The 24,677-nt window shown below is 46.4% G+C and overlaps 1 protein-coding gene across 1 annotated transcript in view; it reads left to right on the top strand.

Moving 5' to 3' along the window:
* The window catches only part of FAT2 (FAT atypical cadherin 2), a 73,996-nt gene that overhangs the window by 6,656 nt on the left and 42,663 nt on the right, over positions 1-24,677 (top strand). Inside the window, exons 2-9 of the mRNA XM_031666829.1 lie at positions 2,520-5,798; positions 7,760-8,074; positions 15,410-15,468; positions 17,173-17,484; positions 18,457-18,667; positions 20,271-20,410; positions 21,006-21,287; positions 22,381-22,591. Of these exons, the coding sequence (XP_031522689.1) occupies positions 2,520-5,798; positions 7,760-8,074; positions 15,410-15,468; positions 17,173-17,484; positions 18,457-18,667; positions 20,271-20,410; positions 21,006-21,287; positions 22,381-22,591 (4,809 nt within the window). The remainder of the gene's footprint in view (positions 1-2,519; positions 5,799-7,759; positions 8,075-15,409; positions 15,469-17,172; positions 17,485-18,456; positions 18,668-20,270; positions 20,411-21,005; positions 21,288-22,380; positions 22,592-24,677) is intronic.

The following is a 24,677-nucleotide window of genomic DNA, read 5'->3' as shown; positions in this document are numbered from 1 at the left end:
GTATCTTGCTGGGACCTGCCCAACACGGGTACTGACCTGGGGAACAGGAAGCTCTCCATACAGCAGGGCAGGCAGGGCTGGGAGGCTGCGTGCACCCTGGGTTCGCAGAGCTGTGGAGCCAGTGGACCTGGGACTGGGGTGAGGACTCATTTTTCCCTTGGGTTTCAACTTTAAAAGCAATGCCATCCTGCAGGGGTTGGAGGCCGAATGACTCAGGGGTCCCCTTACGCTTGTGGGGGCTGGGTCAGGGGTAGGGTGAGTGTGGCTTTTGCCTGAGGCTGGCGCCACTGTGGGCTGCAGCCCTAAGCATGGAGGGACAGTAGCGGGCAGGCAGGGTGGGGAATGTACAACAGCTCTTTCTGCCACTAGCTTTCAGACCTCGAGTGAAGAGTCTGCCTCCTTCCTGCCCTCTCTTTTCCAAGGTGCCTGGGCTTAGGGCACCACCAACAGAATCTCAAGAGTCGGGAGGCAGGTGGTAGGGAAGCTGGAAGGGTGGGACATATTGAAACTATTTTCTGTCACAGGCCTTCAGACCCCGAGTTAGGCAGACTTTTCTATTCCTGCCTCTTATCTCGGGATGCTGTCAGCAGGATCTTGGGGAACCCTGTGCCCAGTTCACACAGGACTCTGGGAAGGCTCGGCCCCAAGCCTCTCCTTCCCCCTTTGCCTTGGAAGTTTAACTCTTCCTTGGCTTTGAAGAGCAAGGCAACTGGAAAATCAAGTCTGGCCAGTTTTATCCAAGAATGCTTCAGCACATCTGGCTGGCAGCCACGAAGCTCCTAGGAATCAAGGCTCCCAGGGGCAAGCCAGGCATCAGCCTGGTGCACCAGCCCTACACATGGCCCTGCCAAACTCGGCCCCGCTCCTACCTGCCCCTTGCTGCATCCTTGGCCCTGGTGAGTCTCACATTTTCACCCAGGCTGGAGTTCAGGGATGGGCTCTGTGGGAAACAACAAGGGTCTAAGAGAGGCAAAGCATTTATTCCTGATTAGTTCAACAAGAACTAACTCCCAGGGACTAGTTCTTACCTGGTCACACACTGTGTGACTTGGAGCTTGACTGATCTCGACTTTGGGGCTCTATTTCCCTATCTATGCTCATCTAGGATGAAAAGCAGGGATAGAACCCCATCATCTCTAACGTACATTTCAACTCAGACATTCCAGGAGCCTGGGAGTTTTCATGTTCCAGGTTACAAGATGAGTCCGAGTCATGCCCTGTCTATAAGGGACATGTGGTGAAACAGGTATAAATAGGACTGGGGCAGGGAGGCAACCCTGGTCTGTGCAAGGAGTTCCCACTAGCTATAAGGCCCTGGGCAGCTCCCTTCCTTTTATGAACCTTAGTTTCCTATTATCAATAATGGCTGATATTAAGTTAGAACTGACGATAAACCAGTCACTCTGATAAGTCATTTACCTTTATTATTTCACTAAATTTTCACAACAATCCTATGAGACTGATAATTTTTTGATCCTTATTCTACAGAAGGTGAAATGAAGGCTCATCGAGGTTAAATAACTTGCTCTAAAAGTCACCTACCTAGCAAATGACTGAGGCAGGGCTGAGAGCCAGGAAGCCAGACACCAGGCCTGGGATCTTGGTCACTTTGCTTTCCTGCAGCCTCTGCATGTGCGGAAACAGCTCAGTTTGGCTAGAGCTCAGCCCTAATGGAAAGGCCTTGTAGGAAGGAGAGAGAGAAGAGTAGTTTAGAACCAGATTGCTAAACTTGGTTCCTGGCTAAGAGTTGGGACTATCTCACCATCACCCAAGGAGTCACAGAAAGTTTTTGGGAAAAAGAGTAAGAGTTCAGGACTGCGTTCTAGCTGCTGAGTGCCTTTGAGAGAGCATTTTGAACTAGTCTGCTATTCTTCAGCCACGGGGTTTCTCAACCATGGCACTACTGACATTGGGGCTGGATAATTCTGTTGCAGGGCTGATACGGTTTGGCTGTGTTCCCACCCAAATCTCATCTTGAATTGTAGTTCCCATAATCCCCCAGTATCATGGGAGGGATCCAGTGGGAGGTAATTGAATCACGGGGGTGTGTTTTTCCCATGCTGTTCTTGTAATAGTGAATAAGTCTCATGAGAGCTGATGGTTTTATAAAGGGGAGTTCCCCTGCCCACGCTCTCTTGCCTGCTGCCATGTAAAATATGCCTTTGCGTTTCCTTTGCCTTCTGCCATGATTGTGGGGTCTCCCCAGTCATGTGGAACTGTGAGTCCATTAAACCTCATTCCTTTATAAATTACCCAGTCTCGGGTATGTCTGTATTCTCAGTGTGAGAACTGACTAATACAAAGGTACCATCCTATGCATTGTGGGATGTTTAGCAGTATCCCTGGCCTCTACCTGCCAGATGCCATTAGCACCACTGCGCCCAAGATGGGACGGCCAAAAGTATCTTCAGACATTGCCAAGTGTCCCTTGAGGGTCAAAATCACCTCCAGTTAAGAACCATAGCAGTAGAAACCATTTTTTTTCCTAACTTGCACCCTGTCTTTTATTTTCTGCCCAGGGTTTCGGGAGTTTTCCACCATGACTATTGCCCTGCTGGGTTTTGCCATATTCTTGCTCCATTGTGCGACCTGTGAGAAGCCTCTAGAAGGGATTCTCTCCTCCTCTGCTTGGCACTTCACACACTCCCATTACAATGCCACCATCTATGAAAACTCTTCTCCCAAGACCTATGTGGAGAGCTTCGAGAAAATGGGCATCTACCTCGCAGAGCCACAGTGGGCAGTGAGGTACCGGATCATCTCTGGAGATGTGGCCAATGCATTTAAAACTGAGGAGTATGTGGTGGGCAACTTCTGCTTCCTAAGAATAAGGACAAAGAGCAGCAACACAGCTCTTCTGAACAGAGAGGTGCGAGACAGCTACACCCTCATCATCCAAGCCACAGAGAAGACCTTGGAGTTGGAAGCTTTGACCCGCGTGGTGGTCCACATCCTGGACCAGAATGACCTGAAGCCTCTCTTCTCTCCACCTTCATACAGAGTCACCATCTCTGAGGACATGCCCCTGAAGAGCCCCATCTGCAAGGTGACTGCCACAGATGCTGATCTAGGCCAGAATGCTGAGTTCTATTATGCCTTTAACACAAGGTCAGAGATGTTTGCCATCCATCCCACCAGCGGTGTGGTCACTGTGGCTGGGAAGCTTAACGTCACCTGGCGAGGGAAGCATGAGCTCCAGGTGCTAGCTGTGGACCGCATGCGGAAAATCTCTGAGGGCGATGGGTTTGGCAGCCTGGCTGCACTTGTCATTCATGTGGAGCCTGCCCTCAGGAAGCCCCCAGCCATTGCTTCGGTGGTGGTGACTCCACCAGACAGCAATGATGGTACCACCTATGCCACTGTACTGGTCGACGCAAATAGCTCAGGAGCTGAAGTGGAGTCGGTGGAAGTTGTTGGTGGTGACCCTGGAAAGCACTTCAAAGCCATCAAGTCTTATGCCCGGAGCAATGAGTTCAGTTTGGTGTCTGTCAAAGACATCAACTGGATGGAGTACCTTCATGGGTTCAACCTCAGCCTCCAGGCCAGGAGTGGGAGTGGACCTTATTTTTATTCCCAGATCAGGGGCTTTCACCTACCACCTTCCAAATTGGCTTCCCTCAAATTCGAGAAGGCTGTTTACAGAGTGCAACTTAGTGAGTTTTCCCCTCCTGGCAGTCGGGTAGTGATGGTGAGAGTCACCCCAGCCTTCCCCAACCTGCAGTATGTTCTAAAGCCATCTTCAGAGAATGTAGGATTTAAACTTAATGCTCGAACTGGGTTGATCACCACCACGAAGCTCATGGACTTCCACGACAGAGCCCACTATCAGCTACACATCAGAACCTCACCGGGCCAGGTCTCCACCATGGTTGTCATTGACATTGTGGACTGCAACAACCATGCCCCCATCTTCAACAGGTCTTCCTATGATGGCACCTTGGATGAGAACATCCCTCCAGGCACCAGTGTTTTGGCTGTGACTGCCACTGACCGGGATCACGGGGAGAATGGATATGTCACCTATTCCATTGCTGGACCAAAAGCTTTGCCGTTTTCTATTGACCCTTACCTGGGGATCATCTCCACCTCCAAACCCACAGACTATGAACTCATGAAGAGAATTTATACCTTCCGGGTAAGAGCATCAGACTGGGGATCCCCCTTTCGCCGGGAGAAGGAAGTGTCCATTTTTCTTCAGCTCAGGAACTTGAATGACAACCAGCCCATGTTTGAAGAAGTCAACTGCACAGGGTCTATCCACCAAGACTGGCCAGTAGGGAAATCAATAGTGACTATGTCAGCCATAGATGTGGATGAGCTTCAGAACCTAAAATACGAGATTATATCAGGCAATGAATTAGAGTATTTTGATCTAAATCATTTCTCCGGAGTGATATCCCTCAAGCGCTCTTTTATCAATCTTACTGCTGGTCAACCCACCAGTTATTCCCTGAAAATTACAGCCTCAGATGGCAAAAACTATGCCTCACCCACAACTTTGAATATTACTGTGGTGAAGGACCCTCATTTTGAAGTTCCTGTAACATGTGATAAAACAGGAGTATTGACACAGTTCACAAAGACTATCCTCCACTCTATTGGGCTTCAGAACCAGGAGTCCAGTGATGAGGAATTCACTTCTTTAAGCACATATCAGATTAATCATTACACCCCCCAGTTTGAGGACCACTTCCCCCAATCCATTGATGTCCTTGAGAGTGTCCCTATCAACACCCCCTTGGCCCGCCTAGCAGCCACTGACCCTGATGCTGGTTTTAATGGCAAACTGGTCTATGTGATTGCAGATGGCAATGAGGAGGGCTGCTTTGACATAGAGCTGGAGACAGGGCTGCTCACTGTAGCTGCTCCCTTGGACTATGAAGTCACCAATTTCTACATCCTCAATGTAACAGTATATGACCTGGGCACTCCCCAGAAGTCCTCCTGGAAGCTGCTGACAGTGAATGTGAAAGACTGGAATGACAATGCACCCAGGTTTCCTCCTGGTGGGTATCAGTTAACCATCTCGGAGGACACAGAAGTTGGAACCACAATTGCAGAGCTGACAACCAAAGATGCTGACTCAGAAGACAATGGCAGGGTTCGCTACACCCTGCTAAGCCCCACAGAGAAGTTCTCCCTCCACCCTCTCACTGGGGAACTGGTTGTTACAGGACACCTGGACCGCGAATCAGAGCCTCGGTACATACTCAAGGTGGAGGCCAGGGATCAGCCCAGCAAGGGCCACCAGCTCTTCTCTGTCACTGACCTGATAATCACATTGGAGGATGTCAACGACAACTCTCCCCAGTGCATCACAGAACGCAACAGGCTGAAGGTCCCAGAGGACCTGCCCCCCGGGACTGTCTTGACATTTCTGGATGCCTCTGATCCTGACCTGGGCCCCGCAGGTGAAGTGCGATATGTTCTGATGGATGGCGCCCATGGGACCTTCCGGGTGGACCTGATGACAGGGGCGCTTATTCTGGAGAGAGAGCTGGACTTTGAGAGGCGAGCTGGGTACAATCTGAGCCTGTGGGCCAGTGACAGTGGGAGGCCCCTGGCCCGCAGGACCCTCTGCCATGTGGAGGTGATCGTCCTGGATGTGAATGAGAATCTCCACCCTCCCCACTTTGCCTCCTTCGTGCACCAGGGCCAGGTGCAGGAGAACAGCCCCTCGGGAACTCAGGTGATGGTAGTGGCTGCCCAGGACGATGACAGTGGCTTGGATGGGGAGCTCCAGTACTTCTTGCGCGCTGGCACTGGACTCGCAGCCTTCAGCATCAACCAAGACACAGGTACTGGGGGTGGTGTAGGATAGGGTGCCAGGGCCTGGGGTAGATGGGCTGAAGGAAAAAATAAATAGAGATTCCTGTGTATTTTATTTTTAATTTGTTTTTACTGGAAATATATGTCTATATATGTGCATATAGACATACACATATATGCACATATATTACATATTCTGTTTATAAAACTAATACATCAGATTATAAATTTTTTATGTAAAATTTTAAAATGAATGCTCCCCCATGTTCCATCATCCCAGATATAATCTTTATTAACAGTTTGGTCTATAATCTTCTAAAGTTTCTTTCTTTGTGTCTTATATATCATATATTGTTCATTTTATTATTATAAAAATATAGTATAATAGATACTATTCTAAAATTTACTTTTTTCATGTCATATAACATCAACACATTTTATTTGTCAGTTCATTTGTTTTAATTGGCCACATATTATTCTACCATATAGGCATAATATTCTTATTTATATACTTATATGCCTCAGTCTCTACAGAAAAAATTTTTTTCTTTTTTTGAGACAGAGTCTTGCTCTGTCACCCAGGCTGGAGTGAAGTGGTGTAATCTCAGCTCATTGCAATCTCTATCCCCTGAGTTCAAGTGATTCTCCTGCCTTAGGCTCCCGAAAGTAGCTGAAATTACAGGTACCCACCATCATGCCCGGCTAACTTTTGTATTTTTAGTAGCGATGAGGTTTCGCCATGTTGGCCAGGCTGGTCCCAACCTCCTGACCTCAGGTGATCCACCCATCTTGGCCTCCCAAAGTGCTAGGATTGCTAGTGTGAGCCACCATGCCTGGCCGAAAAATTCTTAAAAACGAAGTTTCTAGGTCAGAGGACAATGTGCATTTTCTGTGTTAACAAGTATTTCCAAATTGCTCTCCAAAAATGTGACACAACCACATTCCTTTTTTTAAGTTTCAAGGAAAATATGTGTAAGTCAGCACTTTTTGAGTGCCCAGTACTGGTAAGGCCCTAAGATAGGTACCTGCAGGAGATCCAAGGTGACTAAAGGCAGATGGCTGCCCTCAAAGAGTTTGCAATTTGGTAGGTGATTTATTTCCACCAAAACCAAGTTGTAATAACTTGTTCTCAATGTTGGCTTTCAGCAACCTTTGTCTCTTAACTCTAGCCACTGAAAGAAAACAGCTTAATCTAATTAAGCTGTGTAACTAGAAAGAGCATTAGATTAAGAGTCAATCCCAGACCCAGTTCTTCCACATACTTGCTACATGATCTTGGTCAAGTCTTGCTCCCTCTCTAAGCCTCAGTTTCCCCAGCAGTCGTCTCTGTCATGCTATGACTGTAAGCATGGGCCACGCCATCTCACACAGACCCTGCCAGTACAGCATGATCCATGAGAGCTTGGGGTGTAATCTTCTTTTGCTCATTCTTGGACCCTCAACTTCTAGAACAGTGCTAGCCCATAGTAAGCAATTTGTGGAGGGAATGAACTAAAAAATGAAGCTCAGCCCCTTAAAATCATGAAAATGATGGAGAAGGGAATGGCAATTTATTCATCAAATCCCTAACCCTGAAACTGATTATCTACCAGGACATAAAGTGTGAAGGAAAGAATTTAAGGGCAACTATAAGAAAACCTCACTTACAGAATGTGAAATAGATCAATGGAACTTGGGTTTAAGTAGTCAAGAGAAAGTAGATAAACTACCACTGTCTTCTGAAAACCCTAAATATGCTCACATGCTAAAGGCATGGGCCCATTTTAGCAGAGGAATGTTCTGAGAGGTTCTAGAATAAGGATATTAATTCTCCTATGTTCAAATCAGCATCTCCCACATTATATTGGTAGAAGCAGTTTCTTCTTTTCATAGGAAATCTACTTATTAATATCCTTTCCACAGTACAGTTTGGGGAATGGTGGGTAAGGGTGATTTCTCAAGCCACTTTGAGCTCTAAAGTATTTTGCGTTTGCTGACTTACTGTCCCTAGGAATGATTCAGACTCTGGCACCCCTGGACCGAGAATTTGCATCTTACTACTGGTTGACGGTATTAGCAGTGGACAGGGGTTCCGTGCCCCTCTCTTCTGTAACGGAAGTCTACATTGAGGTTACGGATGCCAATGACAACCCACCCCAGATGTCCCAAGCTGTGTTCTACCCCTCCATCCAGGAGGATGCTCCCGTGGGCACCTCTGTGCTTCAACTGGATGCCTGGGATCCAGACTCCAGTTCCAAAGGGAAGTTGACCTTCAACATCACCAGTGGGAACCACATGGGATTCTTTATTATTCACCCTGTTACAGGTAAGGATCCAAAAACTGGTTGAACAGGGATCTCTAAAATAGTGGTTCTCAAATTGTGGGCCCCAATCAGCGCCATCAGCATTACTGTGAACTTGGAAATTCAAATTCTCCAGCCCCACCCTAAACCCACTGAATCAAAATTTCGAGGGTGAGGCCCAGCAATCCGTGTTTTCGCAAGACTTGCAGGGGATTCTGATGTATTTCAAATGTGTGCTAACATCTGACAATGCTGTTCTACAAAGTCCATCTCTGTGTGAAAATGAAAAGGATCTGTCTTCATGTTTCTTTCCTTGGGGCCCAAGGAAACTAAGCAGGTTGCCCATTGGTCAACCTGAGACTAGTTCAGACCTCCAAATGGTCCCAACCTGACTCTCTCCTGAGTCATGAGCCACAGGTTGAATCCCTTAACCCTAGTTTCAGACTGATCTAAACCCTGCCCAGAGTGTTGGCAATGTGAATCCACTTATGTTGTCAACCATCTCAGGAGCACCTGCCCAAAGCCTTCTGGGGCAAGGATGGTGGATGGTTGGGAGAAATCCAGACATTGGCAGCTGGCAGCAATGAGTCAGACATTGCCCATAAAGGTGTTTTGTTTGATTTGCTTAAGCTTTATACAATTATTTTTTAAGTTGCAGCCAACACATAAAATTAGAAAATTCCACAAAACATTCCAGATTTCTGGTTGTTCTTTAAAAATGGAAGGATCAGGCCACACTGTCTTCATAGTCCCGCTGGGCCACAGTGGCCCGGAGCCAATAGCTGCTCCCTTTGTAGACCTGGCACAGATGCTCTGGTCCCTGCAGTTCCTGCCATCCCCTGTTATTCCCAGCCTGCCTCCCTCATTGACACCACCTGCCTGGCTTTCCTTGGTGCTGCAGTTTGAGAGCTAGGTCCCACTGCTGCCGACGCTTCTTAAAGCCGCATCTTCCTCTTGGGGGATGAACAACAATGCTATTGTAGAGAAGGCTGACATATTCCCCACTGAACCCAACATCCTGTTTTCCGTCTCCAACAATTTACTCTTGTTCGAGAAGGATGGAACCTGGTGAGATTGGAGGAAGGGAAGAATGCGGGCGGGCAGTCCCTTTATTCTTAAGACAAAAGGGAACCAGGAGGAGGATGAGGCTGGGAGTCCTGGAGCAGACAGGAGGGTGAGTGAGATATAAGTGCCTATTTGCCTGGTAACATTTGTTGCCAACCTTTCCTGTTAACCTTTGACCTCAGGGTATGGAGTAGTTCTAGGAGGAGGATGCTTTTCTCCTGGAAAACACGCTAAAGCTGGCTCTCTACCTGGGCCCACCCTGTCCCTCCCTGTCCCTCCCTGTCCCTCCCTCTTCAGGAGTGGGAAGAGATCTCTCACCTAAGGCATTAACTTCTCAGCTTCTTCCAAATCCTTGCTCTGTTTACTATCAACAGTTCCCTGACGGCAGGTCTGGCAAAATGCCCTAGAGGGCAGAGATGTTCTTAGCCTTCCTGCAGTTGAAAGGAAGAAATCTTTTTTTTTTTTTTTTTTTTTTTTTGAGGCGGAGTCTCACTCTGTCGCCCAGGCTGGAGTGCAGTGGCGCGATCTCGGCTCACTGCAAGCTCCGCCTCCCGGGTTTACGCCATTCTCCTGCCTCAGCCTCCCGAGTAGCTGGGACTACAGGCGCCGCCACCACGCCCGGCTAATTTTTTTTTGTATTTTTAGTAGAGACGGGGTTTCACTGTGTTAGCCAGGATGGTCTCGATCTCCTGACCTCATGATCCGCCCGTCTCGGCCTCCCAAAGTGCTGGGATTACAGGCTTGAGCCACCGCGCCCGGCCAAGGAAGAAATCTTTATACGCATGAACATTTTCAAAAGTAGAACAAATCACCAATGCACCCCCAGCCCACCTTTCTCATCACCATCATTACTTTGTCCCCCTTCCCTACTTGGATGCCTTGCATGGCTTCCCTGTGCCCTTAAGATAAAGTCAGTAAGCCAGACACAGTGGCTCACACCTGTGATCCCAGCACTTGGGGAGGCCGAGGCAGGAGGATAGCTTGAGCCCAGGTGTTCAAGAGCTCCCTGGGCAACATGGCGAAATCCCATCTCTACAAAACATACAAAAATTAGCCTAGTGTGATGGTGTGCACCTGAAGTCCCAGCTACTCAGGAGGCCGAAGTAGCAAGACGGCTTGCGCCTGTGGGGTTGAGGCTGCAGTGAGGCATGATCACATCACTGGTCTCCAGCCTGGGTGACAGAACAAGAGCCTGTCTCGGAAGAGAAAGGAAGGAAGGAAGGAAGGAAGGAAGGAAGGAAGGAAGGAAGGAAGGAAGGAAGGAAGGAAGGAAGGGAAAGAAAGACAGACGGGAGGGAGGGAGGGAGGGAAGGAAGGAAGGAAGGAAGGAAGGAAGGAAGGAAGGAAGGAAGGAAGGAAGGAAGGAAGGAAGGCAGGCAGGAAGGCAGATTCTGCTGTGTCCTACAAAGTCATGCCTGGTCTGTCCTTGCTGACCTCTCTGGCCTCATCTTGCCCCTCTCCTGTTGCCCCTCCCCATGTTCCAGTCACATGCCCTGCCGCCGTCGGGGCCCCTCCACACAGAATTTTGCATGTGCCATTCTCTCTAGCAGGCGACTCTTCTCTCCTTTTGTCTGGTCAACTCCCGCTCTTCTTTCAGATGCCAGCCCAGCTGTTCTTACCTTAGAGAAGTCTGTCCTGATACCCTAACACACTTTCCAGCACCACCTACTCCTTTTGTGATGTTATATTCACTCGTGTGATTATTCCATTAATAGTCTGTGTCCTTCACTAGACTTCAGAGTTCCCCGAGAAAAGGGACCCTAACTGTTGGTGCCCACCACAATTTCTTCTGTACCTGTCACACATTAGGAGCTCAACACAGAATTGCTAAATGGATGAATGAATCTCTGCCAGCATCCACAATGTTTTGTTAAACTTAGGATTCATTCACACACTCAGCAAATGTTTAAAGGTGTCTGCCCTTATGAGGCTTCTAAACAATGTGCCGTGGAGTTATATGAAGACAAATAAAACACGATTTCAGGTGTTGAGAAATTCAGTCCATTAGGAGCATGAAGATTTGGATATAAACATGATAGAACCAGTTTGAAAGGGTGTAACATCGTAAAATATGCGTAAAATATGCGATACAGTGCCCTGGCCACTCAGAAGAAGGAGGAAGCTGCTCTGGGTGGTAGATCTGCAAGGGCTTCATGGAACAGGGGTGGTTATGCTGAGCTGGAGGGCGGGAGGATTTTGAGAGGCAGCAGTCTGGGAGAGCAAATGGGCAAGGATGATGACACAGGTGCTATCTGAGAGGGACGAAGACCCTGATCTTGTTGAAGACAATACAAGTAGATGGACTTTCTAAAGGTTTATCACAGTTCCACCACTTATAAATAATGAGATCTTGGGAAAGTGATTTACCTGCTCTATGCTTGAGTTTTCTCACCAGTGAAATGGAGATTATAATAGAGACCACCTGGGCTGTTGTGAGGATTAAATGGGTTAACATACAGAGCTACAGAAAGAGCTTAGCTGAATGCCTGTGCATGTGAGAGCTCCAAATGGGTTGGTTCTTTGATGCTGCAGGAGGGAAGAAGAGGAAGATAAAGATGGAAAGGTAGCTGGGGCAAGACCTAGATTGTGGTGACTCAGGATAAGAGGAGTTCAAGATCAGGAATCTATCAGAGATAGAATCAACAACAGTCGGAAAACTGTTGGAGGAGGGAAGATGAAGGGTCAAATATGGGTCTGAGATAGGGTGCTGGGGAAACATTTGTTTGGAGGAGAAAAATGGTAAGAGTGAAGTCCACTGAGTGCCACCTCATCCAGGAAGGGCGAGAGGGGTTTTCTATGCACCTTAGTGACTGTGCACACAGCCCTATGGAGGTGGTTCTGCTATATCCCCATTCTATTCAGGCACTTCTTGGGAACTCTGACACTGACTTCAGAGAGGAGGATGAGGATGAGAATAGGGGCCACTGTGCAGGATGCCACAGGGCATTGATTCCAGAGGCACAGGACCTTAGAAGGTCAGGGGAGGCAGTGGTGAGAGGCAGAAGGAGAAAAGAAAAACCAAATGGGGTTGGAGGAGAGAGGGAGAGAGAGACAGAGAGGCTGAGATTCAGAGGCACAAGGGGAGACGAGAGAGAAGAGCTGGAAGAGAGGAGTAGGATGGTGAAGGAGATACACAGAGAGAAAAGAGCAAAGGGAGAGGAGAGAAGGGCAGGGAGGAAAGGAAGGGATGGAGCCAGATGGAAGGCTTACCTGCCAAGACCCCCTAGTCCTTACGTTCTTCCTGGGGGACCCCAGCCCAAGGCCCTCCCCCATGAGGCACCTGAGCTTGGGGCCAAGCTGGGACAGTGTCCACACCCTCCCGTCCCACAGGAGTGTGTCTTTCCTTCCCTTTGTTCTTCTTTGACTGGAACGGTGCCTGAGTGTGGAGCTTCTCAGGAGCCTTCTCCAATTCCTCACATGCCAACCTTCAGTTAGGGAAGAAAAAGCTGAAATGACTTGTGTTCAACTACACAAGGCAAAAACATGCCCCTAACAGAGCCCACATCCTCACACCACACTCCCATTGCCATGACTGGAGGCTCTGGCCCAGCACCGAATCCCTGTTCCCCTTGCTGAGCTCCCAGCTCTGTCACTGAGCCCCCCAGGGAACCTCTGGGCTCTTCACTGAGCTTCTTTTTCTACACTTAATTCCATGATCTCAATCACTTCATCACCTAAACAAGATCAGGAAACTTACTGAAAGTGTTCAGATGTTCCATTAACCTTGACCAGTAACTCTGCTTTCATTTACAAGAGACCATCCACATGAACCATGGCCTCTGAGGCCATGGCTTTGGATGACCTCTGGGCCCCTGAAAACCTCCACCTCAACTTCCCGGAATCTTGCAGAGAGCTAGCACCTTCTCTGCCCAACTTCTTCAATTATGGATGAACTGAGAGAAGTGAGAGGAGATGAACTGAGAGGAGCCCCCTCTCTATTCATCTGCACCAGCCTGTCATGGGAAGAGCCAGTACTAGGACCCTAGTGAATAGTAATAATAATAAATGGGGAAAATGCTATCACTTCATGGTTTCTCTGAAACTGAAGGCAATAGTTGTTATTTCTGCTGCAGCTCCTGACAAGCTGCTTTTTTTTTTTTTCTTTTTCTTTTTCTTTTTTTTTTTAAGGAATCTTGCTCTGTCACCCAGGTTGGAGTACAGTGGCGCGATCTTAGCTTACTGCAACTTCTGCCTCTTGGGTTCAAGCAATTCTCCTGTTTCAGCCTCCCTAGTAGCTGGGACTACAGGCACATGCCACAACACCCGGCTAATTTTTTTGTATTTTTAGTAGAGATGAGGTTTTACCATATTGGTCAAGCTGGTCTCAAACTCCTGACCTCAGGTCATCCGCCCACCTCGGCCTCCCAAAGTGCTGGGATTACAGGTGTGAGCTACCATGCCCGGGCGACAAGCTGCCTTTTTTACTCAACAATATATTGTGTGCAGCATTTCCCCATCTACAAAATGTATTTTGAATAGTTGCTTAAGATTCCTTTTTATGTAAACTGTATACAACTGGTCCCTTATATGGATTGTGTCCAATTATCTGCTTTTAAAACATGACTAAGGTGAACACCGTGTGTACTCATCTTCCCAGATGTATGCACTGATTTCCTTAGAATAAATTCCTTAAAGTGGGATGAGAAGTTCAGAACTTAAGCCAGAAAGATGTTAAAGGTCGCTCAATTCCATTCCTCCTTTTGCAGAGGAGGCTGGGGTTGAAATAAGGTTGGGAGAATTAACAGGAGCTTCCTGGAGTCAAGCAAGGCACAGAGGGGATTAGTGGGTCCCCTGTAAGGAACCTGAGGCTGGAGTTGGGGGTTGGCAGGGCCATAGGAGGGGAAGGGAGAGGCTGAGGCAGGAGGTAGAATCCTTTCTGGAGGCCTCCCAATCCCAAAGACCCTGAATGCTTTCCCAGCCTCACCATGACCCCTAACCCATTCCTGTCCCAACATGTGAATTCTCAGAATTGAATTGGTTGCCAGGACTTTTTCAGATGTAAAGATAGAAACCCAATGCAGGTTGGCTGAGGCAATAAAAGACATTGTTTTTCTTACTTTATGGAAAATTCCAGACATATGATGGCTGCAGGCACAGGTGTAGCCAACGTTCGAATAATGTAATGAAGGCTCTGCCTCTGCTCATCTCTTGGCCTTATTTTCTCTGAGTGGATCTATCCTCAGGAGTCCCTCTTCTTGTTGCTGTCAGGCTTCCTCCTGTCCTCTCAGCACACCAGCAGAAAAAGTATCTTTCTAGAGCTCTTGCAAAAGTCCCAGAATTGATTCTTATCAGACAGACGGGTCCCTTATCTATTGCAGAGCCAGTTGCGAGGGCCAGGGGGATAGTCTGTGCTGACTGGCTATCCTTGGGCTATAAACTTCTCCCCAGGAGGTTCAGCCTCACCCCAGATAGTGAAGGACTAAAATGGGTTTCCCCTCAGGAGAACTGGCGTTTGTTAATTAAAAGAAGAGGAAATGAATGATGAGCAGAAGACATCCCGATGCAAACATGTTCCATAGATTTTAGTGACAAGAAACCAAAACTGCATCACAGCAGTGCTGACATTAACCCCTGTGCACCAGTAACCCTACTGGGTGCTTCCAGCTGGCAACCATCCTGACTGGGGAGGCTGCTCATGGTGGGCCGATTGCTGAAGTTTTGATGTATCACCCCTGCCTAATAGTGAAAGCAGGAAGTAGCTGGGAACTTCACCTGACATATTATCTCTGCTGTTCTCTCGCAGCTCCTCACTTCACCCTTCCTTTCCCCCGAGTTTCATTTCCCCTTAGTGTTCTGATGCTCCTCAGCCTACAGTGAGGTCATATTCCAATAGATCCATCATAAGTTAAAAATACTGTCAGTCCAAACTGTGTTTAAACACTGAACCTACAGAACATCATAGCTTAGCCTTGCCTACCTTGTACGTGCTCAGAACACTTGCATTAGCTTAAGGGGGCAAAATCATCTCACACAAAGCCTATTTTATAATAAAGTATTGAATATTTCAACACTTCAGTATTTGTACTCAATACTTCAGTATTTGAATACTGAAGTGAAAGTAAAAAACAATGTATGGGTACTTGAAGTATGGTTTGTACTGAATGTGTATCACTTTCACACCATGATAAAGTAGGAAATTTAAGTTGAACTATCCTACGTCGAGGATGATCTTTAAGTGTTCTTCAAAGATCAGAATTCTTATCTGAGATTTGAATGTAATTCTTGAACTTGCCTCAGTAAAGTGGCCCTGAAAGCCTTTTGCTCATGTCTCTCCCCTACCATCTCTTTCCCAGGTCTCCTATCTACAGCCCGGCAGCTGGACAGAGAGAACAAGGATGAACACATCCTGGAGGTAAGTAATGGTGGTGAATCCATCGACTGGGTTTGAATGCCTCCCACAGAAGGTGATTTGTGGAGCCATGTTAGGCCTTGGAGCCACGTGCATGTCTAGCACTGTGGCTGAGGAGGGTTTGGCCTCAGGGAGGAGGATACACGTGAGCTGAGCCTTGCTGGATGATCCTTGGATCTTTGCTAGCTCCTCAGCACTGAGAAGGGAAGGAGTCTGAAACTGTGTCCAGGCTGGGAAGGCACCATTGATTGATTAGTAATGCCTGCAGGGAGTGAAGGAGAGGGGAGCAGTACATGTGTGCTATGTACTTATTGAGTCCAGTCCATCCCTCCTGGCCCAGGGAGACAGAATCATTCTTGGTCAAACACTAGGTCAGTAGCAGAGCCAGGATGAAGACCAGACCTTTGTCTTCTAGATCTGTGTTCTTTCTAGGATGCCTCTAAAATCACATAGGCATTCCTGGTGCCTATTCCAATGAAAGGCATTGGTTAGTGGCTTAGAGGGAATGAAATCAGAAGAGAAGGAGATCAGGTGGAAATCTAACTATTTCCTCTCCTGAGCTGTCCTTCACTGATTATCTCTTCTAGTTTTAAAGGCATCAGGAGGGGGGAATACATATTCCTCAGCAGGAAATAAATTTTGCCTTTGATAATTCCATGCTCTGCACATTCTTTTTCCTTTGGTAAGAAACAGGTATTATTGGCCAGGTGCAATGGCTCATGCCTGTGATCCCAGCACTTTGGGAGGCTGAGGCGGGCAGATCACTTGAGGTTAGGAGTTCAAGACCAGCCTGGCCAACATGATGAAACCCCATCTCTAATAAAAATACAAAAATTAGCCAGGTGTGGTGGCAGGTGCTTGTAATCCCAGCTACTTCGGAGGCTGAGGCAGGAGAAGCACTTGAATCCGGGAGTGGAGGTTGCAGTGAGCCGAGATCGTGCCACTGCACTCCAGCCTGGGCGATAGAGCGAGACTCAGTCTCAAAAAAAAAGAAACAGGTATTATTAGTAAGAAGTAGCTAAAGAGCTTTCTAGAATTCCTAAGGACTGAAAGCATTCTCCACAGTTCAGTAACAGATATTTACCTTTAAACACCGAAGTGTTTTTAAAAATTTGGAACCATTTCAGGTGGAAACATCCTGTCTGATATGATGCCCTTGGGGCTATTGATGCCTGTGCTTATTTGCCCTTGCATTAAATAACTACTGGTTCTGAAATGGTTTGGGGGCCTTTTCTCACTCGATTTCATTGCATTGGGCCACGTGTCTGACTCAAAAAGTACCACTCATTCCCTCATAAACATTTTCTCATTTGTTTTCTCTAATATTGAGCAGCTTAAGGAAACCAGAGAACTAAGATTATGAGAAACACAAGCAAGTAAAAAGTAGGTAGTCTCTGAGAAATGGCCCAGGGGTTGTCCCACATACACAGCACCAGCTTTTGTCTAGAGACTCTGACTCTGTCTTCTTCCGGTTCTTTCTGCTTCCTTTCTCTGTTCTCACTGGCTTTCCCATGGGCAAAGTTGCCAGAGAGCTGAGTTCCAAGTAGGTGAAGTTATGATAATAAAAAGCACAAGCTTATACCAAAGAACAAACTGACTGATATTTCCAGGTTGTTAAAAGTGGTGGTAGGGCTGTGGTGGGTGGCAAAGCATAGTCACTAATTTGCAATTGTCAGCTCAGGTGCTCATGCTCAATTCTGCCCCCAGGTGACTGTGCTGGACAATGGGGAGCCCTCACTGAAGTCTACCTCCAGGGTGGTGATAGGCATCTTGGACGTCAATGACAATCCACCTGTATTCTCCCATAAACTCTTCAATGTCCGCCTTCCAGAGAGGCTGAGCCCAGTGTCCTCTGGGCCTGTGTACAGGCTGGTGGCTTCAGACCTGGATGAGGGTCTTAATGGCAGAGTCACCTACAGCATCAAGGAGAGCGATGAGGAGGGCTTCAGTATCGACCCGGTCACAGGTGTGGTGTCATCCAGCAGCACTTTTACAGCTGGAGAGTACAACATCCTAACGGTGAGCAGACAGAAGGAAGCCACAGAGGGAGGAGTGGCATGCTGGTTAGTGACCTTCTTTGAGAATTCAGGAGGAGGGAGACAGCCTGCCGTCATGAGGGAAGTGGCACTCTCCTTCCTGGCCTTCTCCCAGAGAAACTGGGAGTCCCAGCTTCAGCCAAAGGATCAAATTCTGGGTCCTTCTCTTTGAGGGCAATAAGGTCTTTGCCTGGGAAATCCCCTCGATTCATAGAAAGAAGGATTTAGTGAGAGTAAGGGAGGATTTGGAATCAATAAGCCTAGGTTCCAATCCTCGTACTGCCATTTTACACCTGTGTGATCTTGGACAAGTCATTTAACCTTTGTTTTATCATTTGTAAAATGGAGATAAGAACGTTTTCCTTGTGAGAAGCCAATATATCAAGTAGCTAGTGCATGGGTGCTTCCATCAGTCAGCCTGAATTCAACCCCTGTCTCATTGCTAGCCAAGCATTTCATCTGGTAGGTGAATAGACCACGCTGAGCCCTAGTTTCTTCTTGTAAAAGAGAGATGATAACAGGACCTCTTCCAAGGTTATTGTGAGGATTAAATCAGATATTGTGCACAAAGCTCTTAGAACAAGGCCTGATAATAGTGAGAATTCAATAAATTCTAGCTTGTTAGGTTTATGGTAGTTGGGAAAAGCAAAGGGCATATGTATGTAAAGTTCAATTTAGGAAGTAGCACACAGTAAGTCTTCAGTTAACAGTGGCATTTATTATTTTTATACTAACCATGAGGTTCTTGAGCACAGGTTGTATGTTTTGTTCACCACCATGCCTGCAGCAACTGGCAGGGTGCCTGTTTACAGCAAGCCCTCAAGTGTGCATCAAATGAATGAACGACTGCATGAGAGGCCAGCTTGGTCAGAATCACAGAACGCTCTGGTTCTCATCCTGGCTGCTTGGGTCTTCTTGTCTCTTGCCCTCAGTTTTGGTGTTGGCCTCCTTTCAGATCAAGGCAACAGACAGTGGGCAGCCACCACTCTCAGCTAGTGTCCGGCTACACATTGAGTGGATCCCTCAGCCTCGGCCGTCCTCCATCCCCCTGGCCTTTGATGAGACCCACTACAGCTTTACGGTCATGGAGACAGACCCTGTGAACCACATGGTGGGGGTCATCAGCGTAGAGGGCAGACCCGGCCTCTTCTGGTTCAACATCTCAGGTGAGGCGAGGCTGAGGGCCCAACGAGCGCCAGGCCCTCCTGTCGTTATACACCAGCTCTAGTTTTCCTGCTACAGTCCTTCTGAGCCCTCTCAAGGTTGGGCTCCTTGGCACCCCCTCTTTCAGCCCTGAGGGCGGACTGCCTCTTCCCTCGTTCTCCGGGAGCACAGGCAGTAAGAATGCCACGAATGCCAAGCTTTCCTTTCACTCCAGCCACGATCTCTAACCCCGGCCAGAGTTGGCAGTGCCTCCAGTTGCCCCAAGAACTTGGGAGACCTAAGATGGTCCAGGAAGACTCAGAGCAGAAACGCGTTGTGTTTCCTTTTCCGCCTCAATGTGAAAGTCGTAGTGGACAGTGAGCCTGCCATCAGCTATACCCTGGGGCCATGCTCAATGTTCTGGCTTCAGGTTTTGCCCTTGAGATCAGGGGAAGGTGCCCATTCTCATTCTAGGAGGCACTTGGATCCAGGCTCTGATGGCCTTCTCTGAAATTCCTCTCTGTCTCTAAATCAAGGTTTTGTTTCAACATCTGGGGGTCACAGAACCCTTCAGGAATCTGATGAATGCTTAGGTCCTCATTCCAAAAAGTTGTGTGCACAAACACACACAAATGTAAACCTGCCTACAATTTAGAGGATTTATAGGCTCTTTGAAACCCATCCAGGGATTCCAGGTTAAAAATCTCTAAGAGTTTCAGCACCCACATGAACATGGAGTCCTGGTACAGTTTTCTGTCCTGGCTAAGAGTAGGATAGGACGTATGCCCCTGACCCAAGCTCTTTGAAACTCCTGGACTTACTTCCAGTTCTGGTTTACTGCTCTTTTATTTGACTTTTTTTCTTTAATACCGAATTAATGCATGTACTCTCTAAAACATTTCAAAAGCACAAATGGGCTGGGCACAGTGGCTCGCACCTGTAATCCCAGCTATTTGAGAGGCTGAAGTAGGAGGATCACTTGAGGCCAAGGCTGAGGTTATAGTGGGCTATGATTGCACCATACACCCCAGCCTGGGTGACAGAGTGAGAGCCTGTCTATAAATAGGTAAATACACACATACAAATGAATGCAGAGAAGAGAATAAAAATCACCTAAAGTCCCACCAATCAGAAGATAATCCACTGTTATAATTTTGATGTGTTTCCTTCTTGTCATTTTTCCTTTACAGGCACACGCGCACACGCACACACACACACACACACACCCTTAGGGTTATATTAAAATATTGTTTTATAATATTTTTAAGTGTAATATATCGTGAACATATTTCCATGTCACTAAACATATTTCTATATACTAGACATTTTAAAAACTTCATATTATTTTACATTTGGATTCTTATAGTTTATTAATCAATTTGATTTATTAGTAAAATTTAAATGAAAATAACTTGACAACAACTTGACAGAATAAATTACACTTTTGGGACTGGGGAATAAACTACCACCTGTCACCCAGATCTTTACCACCTTTACCACCTTTACCATCTTTACCACTGTGGACTTTACCACCACGTCCTCTGAGCCTGACAACCAAAGCCTGTCTTATGCTGTGATGCCTAAACCACTGAGGTTGTGTGTGCTTTCTCCCCACTCCCACTCTAGGTGGGGATAAGGACATGGACTTTGACATTGAGAAGACCACAGGCAGCATCGTCATTGCCAGGCCTCTTGATACCAGGAGGAGGTCGAGCTATAACTTGACTGTCGAGGTGACAGATGGGTCCCGCACCATTGCCACCCAGGTTAGAGGCCTCAGCTGGGGACCGTTGTGTTGAGAGGAGATGGAAGGCCTCCTTGGTTGGGATGAGGCTACAGAGGATTTTTGTGGATGTGGTGTTCCTCAAGGAACACTGAATTTGAATCAACGTTCTTGTCTAATACACTCTGTAATTCTGTGACCCTGGGAGAATTCTTGCTCCCACTCTGAATCTGTCTATAATTGGAAGCTTGTTTAAATGAGCAGTTTTAATTAAAGATAGAGTACCATGGGGCTACCAATGGGTATAGGGGGATGATGACTGGGTAAGTGGGGCTCTGAATTTCTATTCTGGCTTCAGACAGAGTTTTATCTGTTTCTTACATTTGGATTTCACACAACATTTCACTTGATGGAAAGGCCCTTCAAGAAAATTTTTGTTTTTGAAAAACACTAGACTGTGTAGCATCTGAAGGTCTTTTGATTTTGAAATACTATCATTCATTCAACAAATATTTATCGAGTGATTGCTGAGTGCCAGACACTGTGCTAGGCCTGGGTGGTACAGGGAGGTCCAGACAGACCCAGTCCCTGTTCCCCTGGGGCTCGCAGTGGACCTTCTCCCTGACCTCCCTCCCTAGGTCCACATCTTCATGATTGCCAACATTAACCACCATCGGCCCCAGTTTCTGGAAACTCGTTATGAGGTCAGAGTGCCCCAGGACACCGTGCCAGGGGTGGAGCTCCTGCGAGTCCAGGCCATAGATCAAGACAAGGGCAAAAGCCTCATCTATACCATACATGGCAGCCAAGACCCAGGAAGTGCCAGCCTCTTCCAGTTGGACCCAAGCACTGGTGTCCTGGTAACAGTGGGAAAATTGGACCTGGGCTCGGGGCCCTCCCAGCACACACTGACAGTCATGGTGAGTAAATGGAAAAATCTGGTGAGAATATGCTTGCATGTAGATGTGTGGGGGTGGATGTGCTTGGAGACATGCCAAAGGTCCCCTTCCCTGGTGAGCCAGGCATACCAGTGCTCATAAAGACCATACATGAGACAGAGTTGTGACATTTCACAGCTGGCCAAGGGCACCTTCCATAAGGGATGCCTGGAAGTGAAGGTAGAGATGGGATGGCTGCCAAGGAAACTCCTGTCAACCTCAGCTTTCTCTGGATTTACCCCAAATATTCCCCAAGAGCTATCTCCCTGCTCAGTGACTTCATGACACAATGTGGATTCATACAGTGTCAGAGCTGGAAGGGACACGGAGGCTTTCCCACTGAGAGCAAGGACTAGGGTTAGGCCAGCAAGCCATGCAGGACACAAAATGTAAGGAGGGCTCACTCTCTCTGGGCCATGTGCCTGCATTTTTATGACCCCAAGAGTCAGGGCCTCTTTAAATTTTGCACCCTAGTTGCCTACCCCTAGCTCTATCCCTGATCCTGCCCATTTGTCTCATCTTACACCTGAAACCCACAGAGAAAGACAGACTTGCTCACTGCCATATAGTTATTTATGATGGAACCAGAATCGGAGTCTGGCCTCCTGTCTTAAAGATCAGGGTTCTTATGCTAATTTATCATCCTCTGGGCATATAATATGTATTCAAGGCTCTGAGAAGTCCTGCAGCAAAGAAAACTGTTTGCATTTAATTCAGTGCTCTCCAAATTTACGTGACCATATAATTATTTTTCCCTGCATAACATGTTAACATCTTGAAGAATGAGTATTATTCTCTGAGACGTAATTTGAAAAACACTGCTTCTCTGCCTATTTCTGCCTTTCTCCTAAAATAGAATTATCCATTAAAATAGCTGAGCCTAGGAATCATTGACTGACAAATTTACACAAAAGAAGAAAAAGAGCATAGATTAGAACAAGATTTAAAAGAATACGGAGAGTTAGTTACAACTGGGCATATTTTAAATTGGCATTCTAGTTCATTGACCTTACCCTAACCCTGCCTTGTCCTAATTCCATTTGCTGCTCACCCAATTACCCCTTTGGGCCCATAGGTCCGAGACCAGGAAATACCCATCAAGAGGAACTTTGTGTGGGTGACCATTCATGTGGAGGATGGAAACCTCCACCCACCCCGCTTCACCCAGCTCCACTATGAAGCAAGTGTTCCTGACACCATAGTCCCTGGCACAGAGCTGCTGCAGGTCCGAGCCATGGATGCCGACCGGGGAGTCAATGCTGAGGTCCACTACTCCCTCCTGAAAGGTGAGAGGCCTGGCCATGAGCTCAGAGGATGGGTCAAGATGCTTTAGAAAGAAAGGAAAGCACTAGAGGCATGAATTTGCAAATTAATCGAGTACCAAGCTCGTTAAGCCTTGGCAAACAATAATTCTAGAGCATTCCCTGGGACTACCTAAATTAATGCACTTCCAAAGATAGTATTACTATCCAAAGATAGTAATAACATAACTACTACAGTATGAGTAAGGACCACTCATGCTGTGGGAGAATTTGCATATATATTATATAAACCCACCAGTGACCAAACATGTAGAAGGTATTTATGAAGTCCATGCAACATTTGAAAATGTAATAACTTCATGTATGTATGTTAGAATGTTTTATGAGTTGTATGGCATAGTTTTAGAAGTAATTTTTATTTTCTGATAAGGCTGCACAGTGATTTAGTATCTATTATATGGGTTTCTTCACCTGAAAAATGGGAATAATTTTACCTGTGCCAGAAAGTCATTGCAAAGATTAAAAGAGAAAATGTATGCTGGCCGGGCGCGGTGGCTCACGCCTGTAATCCCAGCACTTTGGGATGCCGAGGCGGGCGGATCACCTGAGGTCAGGAGTTCGAGACCAGCCTGACCAAGATGGTGAAACTCCATCTCTACTAAAAATACCAAAATTAGTCGGGCATGGTGGCACACACCTGTAATCCCAGTTACTTGAGAGGCTGAGGCAGGAGAATCGCTTGAACCTGGGAGGCAGAGGTTGCAGTGAGCTGAGATTACACCACTGCACTCCAGCCTGGGTGACAGAGCAAGACTCTATCTCAAAAAAGAAAATGTATGTTAATCTATGTTGTAAATTGAAATATTGTACAAATGCCAGGGGCTACTACTATCATTGATAAGTGTTAATTATAAGCAATTACTATAACAAAAGCGATAATATCCAGTATCCAACTAGTTATTATGATAATTTGTAATAATTGTAATACATAATTAATGATATTTAATAGTAATAATTATATTTAATAATAATACTTCATAGAGCTAGTTGCTATGAGAAACAAAGATGAACATAATTTGCTGTCTGCCCTCGCAAGACCTAATGTTCATTTATTGCATGCCAGTAGCTTATACAGTAGCTACTGGTACTGTATAAAGCCAGTAGCTTTAACTTTTCTTTTTGGAAGAAACAGTTGCCATATAACAGAAGTCTATTCACCCCCAAAGAAGAAAAATATGGTTTATAATGCATTGCTTGCTTTTTGTGATTTATGAAATGAAATCACATCTTTTATCTCATTGCCAACCTCACTGATGGAGATAATGACTTTATTTTCCAGATAAGATTAGCTTTAAAATATTCTTCTGATTATAGAAGTAACACATGCTCATTTTTGAAAACATGAAAAATACAGGAATGTATAAAGAACACAACACACAGCCATCATTTTCATCACCCCAAAAGAATGATTTTCTGTCTTTCCCTCTCATCTTGCCCTATGCATATTTTTGTAATATTGAGATCATAATGAATATACAATTTTGTGCCCTGATTTATTTCTTTCAGCAGTGTGATATTATATCATAAATTACAATCAGAATTACATCTAGGTTGTTAACTTAGCTGCTTTTAATGGAATCACTTTAAAACGACTACTTACTCTTTAAAACCATGTTCTTTGACTGAATTTAGCGGTTATGTGACAAATCACCTAACCAGTCAGCTGGAGAAGGGCTTCAGAGGTGGAAGAATCAGATTGAAAGTTTATGACAAAACTTAGCCATTTGCTTTGCCGTTGAAATAATAAAATATGCACCCATGTGATAGAGGGAGTAAGACATGTAAACGGCAGTATTTTCTCAAGTGTTAAGGCCTGTACCTGTGGTGGTGAGCAAAACGATTCAACTATTACTCATTTAATGGCATTAAAAGATTATTGGGCATGGAGAAAGCACTCCTCGTTAAATTACTCAAGCTCCCTGATAGAATAAAGAACAAAGCCTCTGTTGGGTTCTAGAACGTCTTGTCGTCTTCTCTAACACCTGCCACTCTTTGTCTACCAAAGAAAGAGGATAGCTCACAGGCTCAAACCTTTTGGCAAGCAGTAGAT

Source organism: Papio anubis, chromosome 5 (genome assembly GCF_008728515.1).
Source record: "Papio anubis isolate 15944 chromosome 5, Panubis1.0, whole genome shotgun sequence".
Lineage (NCBI taxonomy): Eukaryota > Metazoa > Chordata > Mammalia > Primates > Cercopithecidae > Papio > Papio anubis.
This window is presented reverse-complemented; position numbering and strand designations above follow the sequence as displayed.